Source organism: Ranitomeya variabilis, chromosome 1 (genome assembly GCF_051348905.1).
Source record: "Ranitomeya variabilis isolate aRanVar5 chromosome 1, aRanVar5.hap1, whole genome shotgun sequence".
Taxonomy (NCBI): Eukaryota; Metazoa; Chordata; class Amphibia; order Anura; family Dendrobatidae; genus Ranitomeya; species Ranitomeya variabilis.
The window spans coordinates 415,399,773-415,414,272 of NC_135232.1; the positions used below are offsets into that span (position 1 = coordinate 415,399,773).

Genomic DNA, 14,500 nt, shown 5'->3' on the forward strand with positions numbered 1-14,500 from the left:
TTTTATTTTCACAAGGGTTAACAGGAGAAAATGAACTCCAACACCTGTTGTGCAATTTCTTTTGAGCATATCAATACCCCATATGTGGAGGAAAACTACTGTGCGGGCACACAACAAAGCTCGTAAGGGAAGCACCGCTTGACTATTTGAACACAAAATTGGCTGGAATCGTCATGTCATGTTTGGAAAGCCACTGATGTGCCTAAACAAATATTTTGTTTTAGCCCCAGATTTCACAGTTTCACAAGGGTATATGGCTAAAAATGGCACCAAAATTTGGCACACAATTTCTGCTCAACGTTGGAATACCCCATATATGGCTGCACAGTACTGTTTAGCCACACGGCGAGACTCAGAACTCCGGGAGGCAAATAGAGCTCCGTCCCTCCTATTAGCCTCCTGGAGCACAGATTTTCCTAGAATAGTTTTCAGACTCAATATGCAGAGCCCCTAAGTGCTATAAAAGCCGTATACCCCCTCAAGTGACTCCATTATGGAAATTACACTGTGTGCAGAAATTAGGCAAGTTGTATCTTGATCACATGATACTTTTTATACATGTTGTCCTACTCCAAGCTGTTCAGGCTCGGGAGCCAACTACCATTTAAGTAAATCAGCTGATGTGCATCTCTGTAATGAGGAGGGGTGTTGTATAATGACATCAAAACCCTATATAAGGTGTGCTTAATTTTTTAGGTAACTTCCTTTCCTTTGGCAAAATGGGTCAGAAGAGAGATTTGACGGCTCTGAAAAGTCCAATATAGTGAGATGTCTTGCAGAGGGATGCAGCAGTCTTGAAATTGCCAAACTTTTGAAGCGTGATCACCGAACAATCAAGCGTTTCATGGCAAATAGCCAACAGGGTCGCAAGAAGCGCGTTGGGCAAAAAAGGCGCAAAATAACTGCCCATGAATTGAGGAAAATCAAGCGTGACGCTGCCAAGATGCCATTTGCCACCAGTTTTGACATATTTCAGAGCTGCAACGTTACTGGAGTAACAAAAAGCACAAGGTGTGCGATACTCAGGGACATGGCCAAGGTAAGGAAGGCTGAAAAACGACCACCTCTGAACAAGAAAAAACGTCAAGACTGGGCCAAGAAATATCTTAAGACTGACTTTTCAAAGGTTTTATGGACTGATGAAATGAGAGTGACTCTTGATGGGCAAGATGGATGGGCTAGAGGCTGGATCAGTAAAGGGCAGAGAGCTCCACTCCGACTCAGACGCCAGCAAGGTGGAGGTGGGGTACTGGTATGGGCTGGTATCATCAAAGATGAACTTGTGGGACCTTTTCGGGTTGAGGATGGAGTGAAGCTCAACTCCCAGACCTACTGCTAGTCTCTGGAAGACAACTTCTTCAAGCAGTGCTACAAGAAGTCGGTATAGTTCAAGAAAAACATGATTTTCATGCAGGACAATGCTCCATCATATGCCTCCAACTACTCCACAGCGTGGCTGGCCAGTAAAGGTCTCAAAGAAGAAAAAATAATGACATGGCCCCCTTGTTCACCTGATCTGAACCCCATAGAGAACCTGTGATCCCTCGTAAAATGTGAGATCTACAGGGAGGGAAAACAGTCCACCTCTCGGAACAGTGTCTGGGAGGCTGTGGTGGCTGCTGCACGCAATGTTGATCTAAACAGATCAAGCAACTGACAGAATCTATGGATGGAATGCTGCTGAGTGTCATCATAAAGAAAGGTGGATATATTGGTCACTAATTTTTTGGGGTTTTGTTTTTGCATGTCAGAAATGTTTATTTCTAAATTTTGAGCAGTGATATTGGTTTACCTGGTGAAAATAAACAAGTGAGATGGGAATATATTTGGTTTTTATTAAGTTGTCTAATAATTCTGCACAGTAATAGTTACCTGCACAAACAGATATCTTCCTAAGATAGCCAAATCTAAGAAAAACCCACTCCAACGTCCAAAAATATTAAGCTTTGATATTTATGAGTCTTTTGGGTTGATTGAGAACAGTTGTTGATCAATAATAAAAATAATCCTCTAAAATACAACTTGCCTACTAAATCTGCACACAGTGTATACCTCTTTGGTAATTTATCTACATGTGCAGTGACAATTTTGACTCCATGGATGTTTTCTATAAACAAGCAGCATTGGATGTTGCTTAGAGAAAATTGCAAATCTGCTATTGTAGTGCCCAGCACCTTTTGCTTCTGGAGACATGAACCTGTAAATTAGGTGGGTTCTCATCGCTACAGAAATGTGGTTTAAGCACACTGTGGGGCTCAGAGTGGAGGGGGCATTTGGATTTGGGAGTGCAGAATTAGCTGGATTTCTTTAAGGGGGCGAGGATCCATAGCGGTTTTCCAGAGACTTTGTGCTACCAGTAACATGGAATCCATCTATATTTGCAATGACAGATGACGGGCCTGAGAGGGAACTTGTTATTTTTGTGGATGGAGTTGAAGCTTATTGGGAACATTTTACATAACGTTTGGGATCATATTTATCCTGCGCTCTACGCTGAGCACTTACTTCAGTGTTTTCATCTAAATCTCCGAGTGACATGATTCAGATGAAGCCACCAAGGGAACCATTCACTGTAATGAGGCAGCAGAGTTACTCTGGACTTTGTCTGGTCTCTGTTCAGCGGTGTCCTTCTTTTCAGAGGTGCACAAAACTGTGGCAGACCGTGTTTTTATATACGCATAAAACGACATCCACCGCCAGGTCATAGACCAGACAGCGTCCACAGTGCCTACATCTTCCTCATTATAGGGAATCTTCTTGTTGGGGTTCCATCTGAATCACGTATTTCAGAGATTTACATGGAAACCCAGAGTAAGAGCTCAGAGTGGAGCACAGGATAAATGTTAGCCGAGCTTTACTGCAGTCTTTTGGAGGCAGACTCGACAAATCAACAGCAGGTGAAGAATTGGTTTTATTTATTTTTTACGCCGTCCTCGTGTGGTATAAGTGATTAGATGACTTTATTCTTCGGGTCAGTGCGATTACAGTGATACCAGATTTATATCGTTTTTTATGTTTGGCTGCTGTTACACACTAAAAGACGTGTTTTTTTTTGCAAAAACAAGTTTTTGCATAGTCATATTTTGAGAGCGATAGTTTTTACATTTCTGCAGACAGATTCATGTGAAGGCTTGTTTTTTGTGGGACAAGTTGACGTTTGTATTGGTACCATTTTCAGTCACATGACATTTTTTGATCGCTTTCTATTCTGATTTTTGGGAGGCAGAATGAATTAAAACTAGCAATTCTGTAATTTTTTTTTTTTTTGGGGGGGGGGGGTTGTTTATGCCGTTCTGCATGTGGTAAAATTGATTAGGCAGCTGTATTCTTCGGGTCAGTACAATTACATTGATACCCCATTTACAGTGCATTTACAAGTGGAACACAATTGTGAAGTTGAGAGAAATTTTTTGGTTATTTTAAATTTTTGTGGGAATTCAAAAACTGAAAAGTGGGGCGTGCAATATTATTCGGCCCCTTTACTTTCAGTGCAGCAAACTCACTCCAGAAGTTCATTGTGGATCTCTGAATGATCCAATGTTGTCCTAAATGCCTAATGATGATAAATATAATCCACCTGTGTGTAATCAAGTCTCCGTATAAATGCACCTGCTCTGTGATAGTCTCAGGGTTCTGTTTGAAGCACAGAGAGCATCATGAAGACCAAGGAACACAACAGGCAGGTCCCTGATACTGTTGTGGAGCCGAATACTTTTGCAAGGCACTGTATATCATTTTTTTATGTTTCTGGTGCTTTTATAAGACTGTTTTATAGAAAAAAAATATTTTTTTTGCATCACTTTTTAGAGTTATACATTTTTTTTTCAGCTGATGGAGATGTATGGGGGTTTGTTGTTTTTGCGGGACAAGATGACGTATTCAGCAGTACAATTTTTTTATATACATTTGTCTTTTTGATCGCATTTTATTCCACTTTTTGTAGTATGATAAAAAAGCATAGTTTTTTTGCCTCGTAATTTTATTTTTTACAGTGTTCACTGAAGGGGTTAACTAGTGGGAAAGTTTTATAGATCGGGTCGTCCCAGACATGGCAATACCAAATGTGTGTACTTTTTTTATTATTATTATTTTGTGACTGTTTTAAAAACATTACTATTTTTTTTGTTTAAACTTTTTTTTACTTTATCCCACTATGGGGCTTTGACTTTCACAGCTCTGATCACAGTTAGAAAAGAGCAATGCAGGAGCATTGTTATGCTTTATAACTGTCAGTGCTGTGCAGAGTATGATCTAACCAACTTGCTAGCCCTTCTGACCCAGATGTCATGACGACATATTGTCACCATGACAACAATCGGCCCCTTGCGATGATATAGTGGGGGCACCGATCGGAGGGCAGAAGGAGTGACGGGTGTTCGCTGTCATATCAGTTGAACACACGGCAGCGATCGCGGACTTGCACAGCTCCTATGCACGCAAAATCGCCTGGAAGTATCCATACATCCAAGGTCATAGAGGGGTCAAAACTGTTGTATTAATTTTTACTTCATAAATCAAATAGTACACATGAAAATAAGCAACTACGGGATATATCTTATCAGAGAATTTGGCTTCTTTCTCCTCCTGGACTGATCATTCATTCTCAATTCAGAGGAAAAATCTGTATTCAGTGAAGACACATTTCTAGATTATTGAGATAGGAGATGGCAGTTGCCATCGGAGGGTGAGGAGCTCTGCCTCTAGCTTCTCCCTTATCCTCACCTCCTTTCTTCCACACAGAATCTTGTCAGTGGTAACTGCCATGTCCTATCTTAGTAATATAATATTTTGTCTACACTGAATACAGATTTGTATACAGATTAAAATGATACCTTGACTGATGAAATCCGTCTTGTGGTTGTTTAGTTTTTATTTTCAGTTTTGAGTAAATGATATGCTCGTGCTCCGGGGAGGGACTGTGTGTGTGTGGGGGGGTCTTCATGTAGTGCTCTGATTAGGTATTCATGGGTATGGCATCTGTCAGGTCACTGATCCCTCACTGACCTGCCTCCTATTTTAAACACTCAGCTTGCGCAGTTCATATTGTGGTCTTTTGGGAAAAAGATTTTACTTCAGCAAAATGGCGCCAGATCATGCGCAGTAGCATCTATCGCTTGCCAATAGATACTACTGTGCAAGCGCCGTCAACGCCATTTTGCTGCAGACACATTTTTATTTCAAAGCCAACAGTCAAAAAAATGTGGCTGCAGCAAAAAGGCGCTGGTAAGCGATAGATGCTACTGGGCATGCGCCGCTGCCATTTTGCTGAAGTAATTTTTTTTTTCAAAGCCAACTCTATTATATGCAGTATATAAAATAGGGGATAGGTCACTGAGGGATCTGTGACCTGTCATAAGCCATAAGGATGAATATGTAAACAGAGCACCACATGAAGACCCTCACAGGCCGCCCCGAAAGCAGGAGAATCTCAATAACTGAAAACTACAAATACAGATTAAACAACAACCATAAGACTGATTTCATCAACCAAAGTATCATTTTAATCAGTATAACAGAGCCAACCTGTCGATGTCTATAGTTTACTGAGGAAAATCCTGCTGAAATGTTCGCTTTAAGTCCTTTTTGTAGTGCTTTGAAAAGCCAAAACAAATCTCTCACAGCATCTTCTCCCAGTCTCTGCTCATCCTCTCCCTTCTCTCAGTTAAAGATAGCATCAAAGAGTAGGGACGAATTCTACACAGATCTCCACAGTGTGGAGAGGAGAGACAGTAGCTTTAATCTGAGGAAGGACAGAGAAAATACTTGATAGAAAAGAAGCACATGAAGAAAAAATAAGTACAGTATTAGATCTGTGTTGATATATGAGTTAATGAAGTCCACAGTATCCTTGATAAATACAGAACTTACCGTATATACTCGAGTATAAGCTGAGATTTTCAGCCCATTTTCAACCCATTTTTTACTCGAGTTATTGTCCCAGGGGGTCGGCGGGGGAGGGGGATCACCTGCTCCCAGCACGGTCTCTAAACTTCCCTGCTTCTCTGATGGTCTCCGGCGCCCGCAGCTCTTCTTGTGTTCAGCGGTCACATGTTACCACTCATTAAAGTAATGAATATGGGCGCGACTCCACTCCCATAGGCGTGGCGCGCATATTCATTACTTTAATGAGCAGTACCATGTGACCGCTGAACATCGGAACAAGCTGCTGGAGACCAAAGGAGAAGCAGGGACTTGCAGTGAGACTGCGCCAGGATGGGGTGAGTATGACAGGGGAGGGTGAGCCATGCGATATTCACCTATCCCTGTTCCACTGCCGGACTCTGTCTTCCGCGTCCTCTGGCTGTGACGTTGAAGTCAGAGGGCGCGATGACGTGGTTAGTGCGCGCCCTTTGCCTGCATAGTCCCAGAAGACACAGCAGTGCGTGGCGGTGGAACGGGGACAGATGAATATCGCAAGTCCCGGTGCCCTGAGCCAGTGGTGACACCGGCACCTGGCCGCCAAAGCGCACCGGTGTCCTCGCCTGCTCAGGACAAGAGGTGAGTATGTAATTTTTTTTTTTTTTTTTTTTATCGCAGCAGCAGCAGTATATTATTCTATGGAGCATCTTATAGGGCCATCAACCTTTATGGAGCAGCATATGGGGCATATTATTCTATGGAGCATCTTATGGGACCATCAACCTTTGTGCAGCATTATATGAGACAACATTCTATGGAGCATCTTATGGGGCCATCAACCTTTATGGAGCAGCATATGGGGCATATTATTCTATGGAGCATCTTATAGGGCCATCATTAACCTTTTATGCAGCCTTATATGGGGCATATTTTAATATGGAGCATCTTATGGGGCCCATCATGAACTTTATGGAGCATTATATGGGGCGTATTTTGAATGCAGCATCTTATGGGACCCATCATGAACTGTATGGAGCATTATATGGGGCTCTTGATTCAATATGGCCATTAAAAACACAACCTACTGATGTCTCAATTAATTTTACTTTTATTGGTACCTATTTTTATTTTTGAAATTTACCAGCAGCTGCTGTATTTCCCACTCTAGGCTTATACTCGAGTCATTAAGTTTTCCCAGTTTTTGTGGCAAAATTAGGGGTCTCGGCTTATACCCGGGTCGGCTTATACTCGAGCATATACGGTACATCCAGCATATATTATTGGCAGAAAAATTGTCAAAAAAAACCTGAAACTTGGTTCTGACAATGAACGGTCTACAAATGAAAAAAGGAAAGAAGTTTTTAGTTTTAGTTTATTGTCATAGGCATCCATATAATTTAACCCATTTTCTTTTCATCCATATAACAAAAATTAACATATAGGGTGGTATCCCACTAGTGCTTTTCAGAAAAACAATGCCTTTTCAATGGAGTTTATCCTGACATTTTTTGTGGCAAAAAATGCAGCCAGATGGTAAATGGGTAAGCAGATCCTTAGGTAGGTTTTGCTATAGGGAAAAAGGGCACAAAACACGTAAACATAAATTCTTGTAAAATTGCATTTTTTACAAGCTAAAAAACTGCAAATACAAAGCAAACAAAGTTATTTGAAATAAAATGAAAGGGCAATCTCTCCAAATGCTGCAACTATATCTTACTTCCAGTAATTCATCTCCGCTGAACAGTTTTCCACTGCGACCAACCGCACCTTCTGGTAATATAGACCTTAAGAAATGATGACCAGCAGAAGCTTCAAGGCTTATGCCCAATCCACTGCTCTCACTGAACTTGTTAACCTGGGCAACCTGAAAAATATATATAGAAAGAGCACAAAACTGTAAGTGTGTATCTTTGAGCAAATACTTATCCAAGCGGAATTCATTTGGGAAATGCATATAATTGCTCAAGTTTCCATAGTAACTATATTGGATTTTGCTGTATTTTGGAGTAAAAAAAATCCTAAAACACATTCCAACTGTCAGCTCTGGAATGAAAAGATAAAGAAGGAAACACATACTGGCAGAATGCTGTGCTCGTCGTCTAAAAATGAGAATGCAAAAAGACAACTGCACATTATATTCTGCATTTCTCAAGTTAAAATTGTAAAACAGGTTTAAAACAAAGATCGCAGGTCTTCATGCGTAAATGGGTTGTCCTTTCTGAACCACTCTTGTCCATATGTGCTTTATAATTTGAGGTTCTGCACTCAGAACGCCAAAATATAAGCCAGAGTGGACCTCATTCTTTCAAAAGTGAGCATCTTAAAACGTAAGGTTTAGCTTGAAACCCCATCTACCATATTGCTGAAACGTAGTCAGAATGCAGGGAAATTCAGATTACATACTGCCATGATCCAGAGATCTGTGAGTTAGGAGATGAAAAGCCAAAGTACTCACAGACGTCCTGTGGCCCCCTACTTCTAATGGTCAGTGGTTGTACTCGGGTTCAGAACCCTACCATTAGGATTTTCTGACATGATAAATAATGTTTTAAAGTAAACCTTCCTTTTAAATATCTAGTTTCAGGCCTTGTTATATTTCCCTGTATTAGAGTGAAAGGGTTATTCTTCTAACTGTAAAATCTTGTACTTCTATTAATTAAAATTAGCAAATTCAATGTATGAACAGAAAATTTATGTCACGACTATTGTTGAGTGTCCCGGGATCAGGGGCTCCTTCTCTGTCCCTAACACTAGGGGCGCCCTAGCTCACTCTGTTCCCAGGAATACTTCTGATGGTGAAGTTACGGGGCCACATATATTGCCTTAGCTTCTGAATCTGCCCTCACTCTGTACTGTCCCCCCACCAAGGGAAGAGGGGAGTAGTAGTAGTGTACCGTAATACTCAAACCAGACTAACAAGGTAATACGAACAGGGGTAACGAAAAATATCCAACATACAAATATACTCACACAGATAACATAGGGATGCATCGGGGAGTGAAGGATGGAGTTAAACCAAAGTAGGAGACGAAAGTGAATTATCACACACTCAAAACCTACAGTCACAAATAAACCCACCAAATGCCTTCTCCAACAATAACCACCAACAACAACCAGGGCCGAGATTATACAGGGGATGGGAGTGGCTAACAGTGCACAGCTGAGAGCCTTAGCTCCAAGAGCTCTCAACAGAGCAGATTGACCCTTGCACGGCCCAAACAAATTTACACTGTTTAATAAGAAGGTGAAGTGCTTCTTATCAGTGCAGAAGTAGGAGAAGTCAGACAATGCGGTCTTCTTTCTGGCTCCTCTCTGTCGCGGTAAATCCATGACAATTTGATTGTGCATAAATATTGTGTGGCACCACATGGAAGAGAAATCTCACAAGACTTGAGAAAGAAAATAATTTCTTTGTAAAATAAAGGTGAAGGCTACAAGGATATTAGTAAAGCTTTACTTATCAGTCAGAATACTGTGCAAAAGTGATATAAAAAATTAACAAAGAAGGAACTGAGACCATGTCGCAGAGAGGTCCAGGATGACCACGAACGTTAACATGTAAACAGGAAAATCTTCTGATGAGAAAAGTTGAAGAAAATTGAAATGCAAGTTCACTGCAGTTAGAAAAAGATGCAGAAAGCCAAACCAGTGTGAGTGTTTCCTGTGACACTTCATGGCTTACAGAGGAATGGCATATATGGGTGTCGTCTATAAAAGAATTACCGTATATACTCAAGTATAAGCCGAGATTTTCAGCCCACTTTTTTGGTCTGAAATTGCCCCTCTCGGCTTATACTCGAGTCATACCGGGGGTCAGCAGGGGAGGGGGAGCGGGAGCTGTCTAAAAATACTCACCTAGTCCAGGCGCGATCCCTGCTTCCCCAGCGCCGGCAGCAGCAGCTTCAGCGTCTTCCTGCACTGAGCGGTCACATGGTCCCGCTCATTACAGTAAATGAATATTCGGCACCACCTCCCATAGGGGTGGAGCCGCATATTCATTACTGTAATCAGCGGGACCATGTGACCGCTGAGTACAGGATGAAGCGCTGCGGCGTCGGAGAAGCAGGATCTACACAGCGGCAGGACCAGGTGAGTATACGGGGAGGGGAGCGCAGCGCTGCGCGATAGTCACCTGCTCCTCGTTCCGGGCGCCGATCTGTCTCCAGCAGTGACGCTGAGATCAGAGGGCGTGGTGACGTGGTCAGTGCGCGCCCTCTGCTGAACGTCAGTGCTGGAGACAGATCGGCGCCCGGAACGAGGAGAGGTGACTATTGAAAGTGCGGGGGCCTGAGCGACGGAGAGGTATGTGATTTATTTTTTTTATCGCAGCAAATGGGGCACGTGTCTGTATGGAGCATCTATGGGGCCATAACGTTCCTGCAGCGCTATATGGGGCCATAACATTCCTGCAGCACTATATGGGGCCATAACATTCCTGCGGCACTATATGGGGCCATAACATTCCTGCAGCACTATATGGGGCCATAACATTCCTGCAGCCCTATATGGGGCCATAACGTTTCTGCAGCACTATATGGGGCCATAACGTTCCTGCAGCACTATATGGGGCCATAACGTTCCTGCGGCACTATATGGGGCCATAACATTCCTGCTGCACTATATGGGGCCATAACATTCCTGCAGCACTATATGGGGCCATAACATTCCTGCAGCACTATATGGGGCCATAACATTCCTGCAGCACTATATGGGGCCATAACATTCCTGCAGCACTATATGGGGGCCATAACGTTCCTGCAGCACTATATGGGGCCATAACATTCCTGCAGCACTATATGGGGCCATAACGTTTCTGCAGCACTATATGGGGCCATAACGTTTCTGCAGCACTATATGGGGCCATAACGTTTCTGCAGCACTATATGGGGCCATAACGTTTCTGCAGCACTATATAGGGGCATAATGTTTGTGCAGCACTATATGGGGCAAGTGTCTGTATGGGGCCATAATTAACGTTTGTAGGGCACTACGGCATATGGGGCAAGTGTCTGTATGGAGCATCTTATAGGGCCATAACGTTTGTGCAGCACTATAAGGGGCAAATATCTTTATAGAGCATCTTTTGGGGCCATAATCAGCATTTGTGCAGCATTACATTGGGCAAATGTGTCTATGGAGCATCTTATGGGGCCTTTATTAACCTTTATGCAGGATTATATGGGGCATATTTTAATATGGAACATCTTATGGGGCCATAATGAACTGTATGGAGCATCTTATGGGGCCATAATGAACTGTATGGAGTACTATATGGGGCTCCTGATTCAATATGGATATTCAAAAACACTTAACCTACTGATGTCTCAATTAATTTTACTTTTATTGGTATCTATTATTACTTTTGACATTTACCGGTAGCTGCTGCATTTTCCCCCCTAGGCTTATACTCGAGTCAATACGTTTTCCCAGTTTTTTGTGGCAAAATTAGGGGGGTCGGCTTATACTCGGGTCGGCTTATACTCGAGTATATACGGTACCTCCTAAAAGCCTAACCACAAAAAAAATAGCCTGCTTACAATTTCCCAAGGTCAATGCTGAAAAATGTGAAGACTTCTGCGACACTATACTCTGGAGTGATGAGATCAAGATAATTGTTTTTGGAAATGATGGTTTTAAAACTGTATGGCTTTGCAAAGATGAGGAATACAAACAAAAATGCATGGTGCCTACAGTGACACATGAAGGTGGCAGTGTTCCTATGTGGGGCTGCATGAGTGCTGCTGGTGTCAAGAAGCTACATTTCATTGATGGTATCATGAATTCACAGATGTACTGCTTCCATTTGAAAGAGAAAATACTACCAACACTCCGTGCCTTAGTAGGCCTGCTCCTTTTCCAATATGACAATGATCCAAAAACACATCAAAGGCCACTGTTGCAATTCTGAAGAAGAACAGGGTGAAAATGATTCAGTGGGTTCCTGATCTGAACCCAATCTAACACCTATGGAGAATACTGAAGAGACAAGTTGAGCATCACTCTCCATCCAGCATCCAAGCTCTAAAAGAGGTCGTTATTGAAAATTGGAAAAAGATAGATGTTGCAATACGACGCCAACATGTTCATTCCATGCCTGGAATCCTTGGTGCTGTCCTTAAAAATCATGGAGGTCATAGAAAATACTAGATGTAGTTGTTTTTGATGTGGGGTGTAGTCATTTTACATATTTTGAATATTTTGTACTTCGAATTATATTATTACTCTTACTTTCATGTTATGGATTACAAATAAATTCCATGAAACTCACACTTGCCAAAATGTTGGAAATTGTTCCTGTGTTCAGTGAGATATTAAAATCTTACTTTTCGAAGGGGGTGTACTCATTTATGCTGAGCAAGATATGTGACATCCAGACACAATATGAGAATTAATAATGATGTGACTTTTTACAGATCTTGTGGACAAATTATCACCATAAGTCTTCTGCTACTTTTATTTGAATAAAATTAATAGATTAACCTACACAAATGATTAAACATACCACAATGTCATAATTATCACCCATGATTCTCTGCCACTTGTTTCGGAGAGCATCTTCCTGAGTTGTGGTCAGGTTACATTCATCTTCTGGAAAAGAAACAAAAGTAATATGAAAATATATTCAACTTCATGATACGTTACTTCTCAGAGTAAAATGTTGTGTAAAATACACAGCGTTTCACAGTACCAGCACAATCAATGAGATTTTTATTTTCCGCACATATTTGAAGTCCTAATGAAATTTTGCCAAATTGCAGCAAGTCAAGTGTTTCAGCGCTTTGGAAACGTTTTCACACATTCCAAAGAATGCCTAGAAAATGAACTGGAGTAATCCATCTAAAAAGGATATCCTGGGGAAGATGCACGGGAAATGGTAAAAGACCCCTGGAAATGAATCTCTGCTAACAATCCAATGCTCTTAGGGGCAATTAGAGTTTAAAGGGGTATTCCCATCTCCAAGATCCTATCCCAATATGTAGTAGGTGTAATAATAATAATATCTGCAAACACCTCCAATTAGAAATGTAGTATAGTTCTTCTGATTTGCTATGCTTTTCAGTAGCTTAGGTATCCATCGTTACAACCACTCTTATAGCGACAGAGTTGTTAGTGGTCGTAACCATGGATACCCAAGCTACTGTAACACCCTGCACATGGGGTAAGAAACAAAGCGAATCAGAAGAACTATTCTACATTTCTAATTGGAGGTATTTGCTAATATTATTATTATTACACCTACTACATATTGGGAAAGGATCTTGGAGATGGGAAATACCCCTTTAAACTCTACAAGCTAATATCTCTGCAATGGAAATAAGAAAATAAAACATTTTTTTCAGCTCTGCAGCCACTATTTAACCTGTCACAACAGGAGAAGGATTACATTTTAGCCAAAAAGGTAGTTTTGGATGTGGAAAATGTGAAGGGTATTTGTTTAAAGGGGACATTTGCAAATAAAAAGGCAGGATTACATTATTTTGTCTTTTTTGGAAAAAAAACTATATTATTCAGAGTTGTCATTTGGTTTAGGAACCAGATTTCTGTCTGAAAGGCTTTAACTTTTTTTGTGAAAAGAAACACAATGTAACCTGTAATTTCCGGTCTGAATGACAGAATATTAAATAGCTATGCCTAATAAGCATTTTGACACCTAGGATATGCTTGCATTGCAATCTCTTACCATATAGCAAAATGCTGGTAATCGCAAAAATAAGAAAAGATGACTTGATGTCAAATGATATTTTCACTGAGGTATACATATTCTGGATCAGGCCACGTTCACACGGTCAGTATTTGGTCAGTATTTTACATCTGTATTTGTAGCCAAACTGCTTACATTCCGTTTTTGCGCCACTATTCTCCAAATCAGTGGCGATCTGAGACATCGGACTACAAAATATCATCCATTCATCAGATAGGTGATAAATGCTGTGTTATATAACACAGGCAACACGTTGAAGAAGTAAAAGGCTTGTGTGAATTTGTGAAATGTCGCATTCCATAAGGGTGAAAAAATTAATCATATCTATTTGCGTAAGTTGTTTTGTTCAGATTTTATGTTGTGAAGGAGATAAAAGACATTTAAGGCCCCCATAGATATTAGCTGAACCCTTCGCTATTCACAGGTTCAGCCAACAGTCTAGTTTAATGTGAACAGGGGCAACCGGGCTGCCGGTAGGTCACTTGTTGCCAGAAACCGACGGGAGAAATGCTGGAAAAGGATGAAGGCAGATGACAGGTACTTAAAAAGGTTAAAAAAAATTATTGAGTGTTATAGTGTAATTTTATTAATAAACTAATAACACATTTTATACATATGTATTCAGTGCAGAAAAGCGTGGAGTCGAATCTTCCCTGAATAACCTAAGACCATACGTTGCAAATGTAATAGTGTACAATGAATGAAAATCAGAGCAATTACTGTCTGAAGTTCTTCTGAAAATAATTTCTCTGGTTCCATACTTTACTCAAACATGACACAATGTGATAATACCCATATTGTCATTCTTTACCTTACATCACAAAGAAATAATACCAGCATATGCAAGTTTTTGAAATGGCTCCAACTAAAGATGCGGGTCAATTGAACTTTTTTAAATATATTCTTGAAATAAGCTAGAACTGTCAGATACAACAGTAT

General features: G+C 41.0%; 1 protein-coding gene across 4 annotated transcripts in view; it reads right to left on the reverse strand.

Moving 5' to 3' along the window:
* MPDZ (multiple PDZ domain crumbs cell polarity complex component) overlaps positions 1–14,500 on the reverse strand; it is a 204,599-nt gene that overhangs the window by 137,947 nt on the left and 52,152 nt on the right. For all 4 annotated transcript variants that reach the window (XM_077249224.1, XM_077249221.1, XM_077249220.1 and 1 more), the window contains exons 13-14: positions 12,362–12,447; positions 7,577–7,723 (exon numbers count right to left, since the gene is read on the reverse strand). In XM_077249224.1, coding sequence (XP_077105339.1) covers positions 7,577–7,723; positions 12,362–12,447 — 233 coding nt within the window. The remainder of the gene's footprint in view (positions 1–7,576; positions 7,724–12,361; positions 12,448–14,500) is intronic.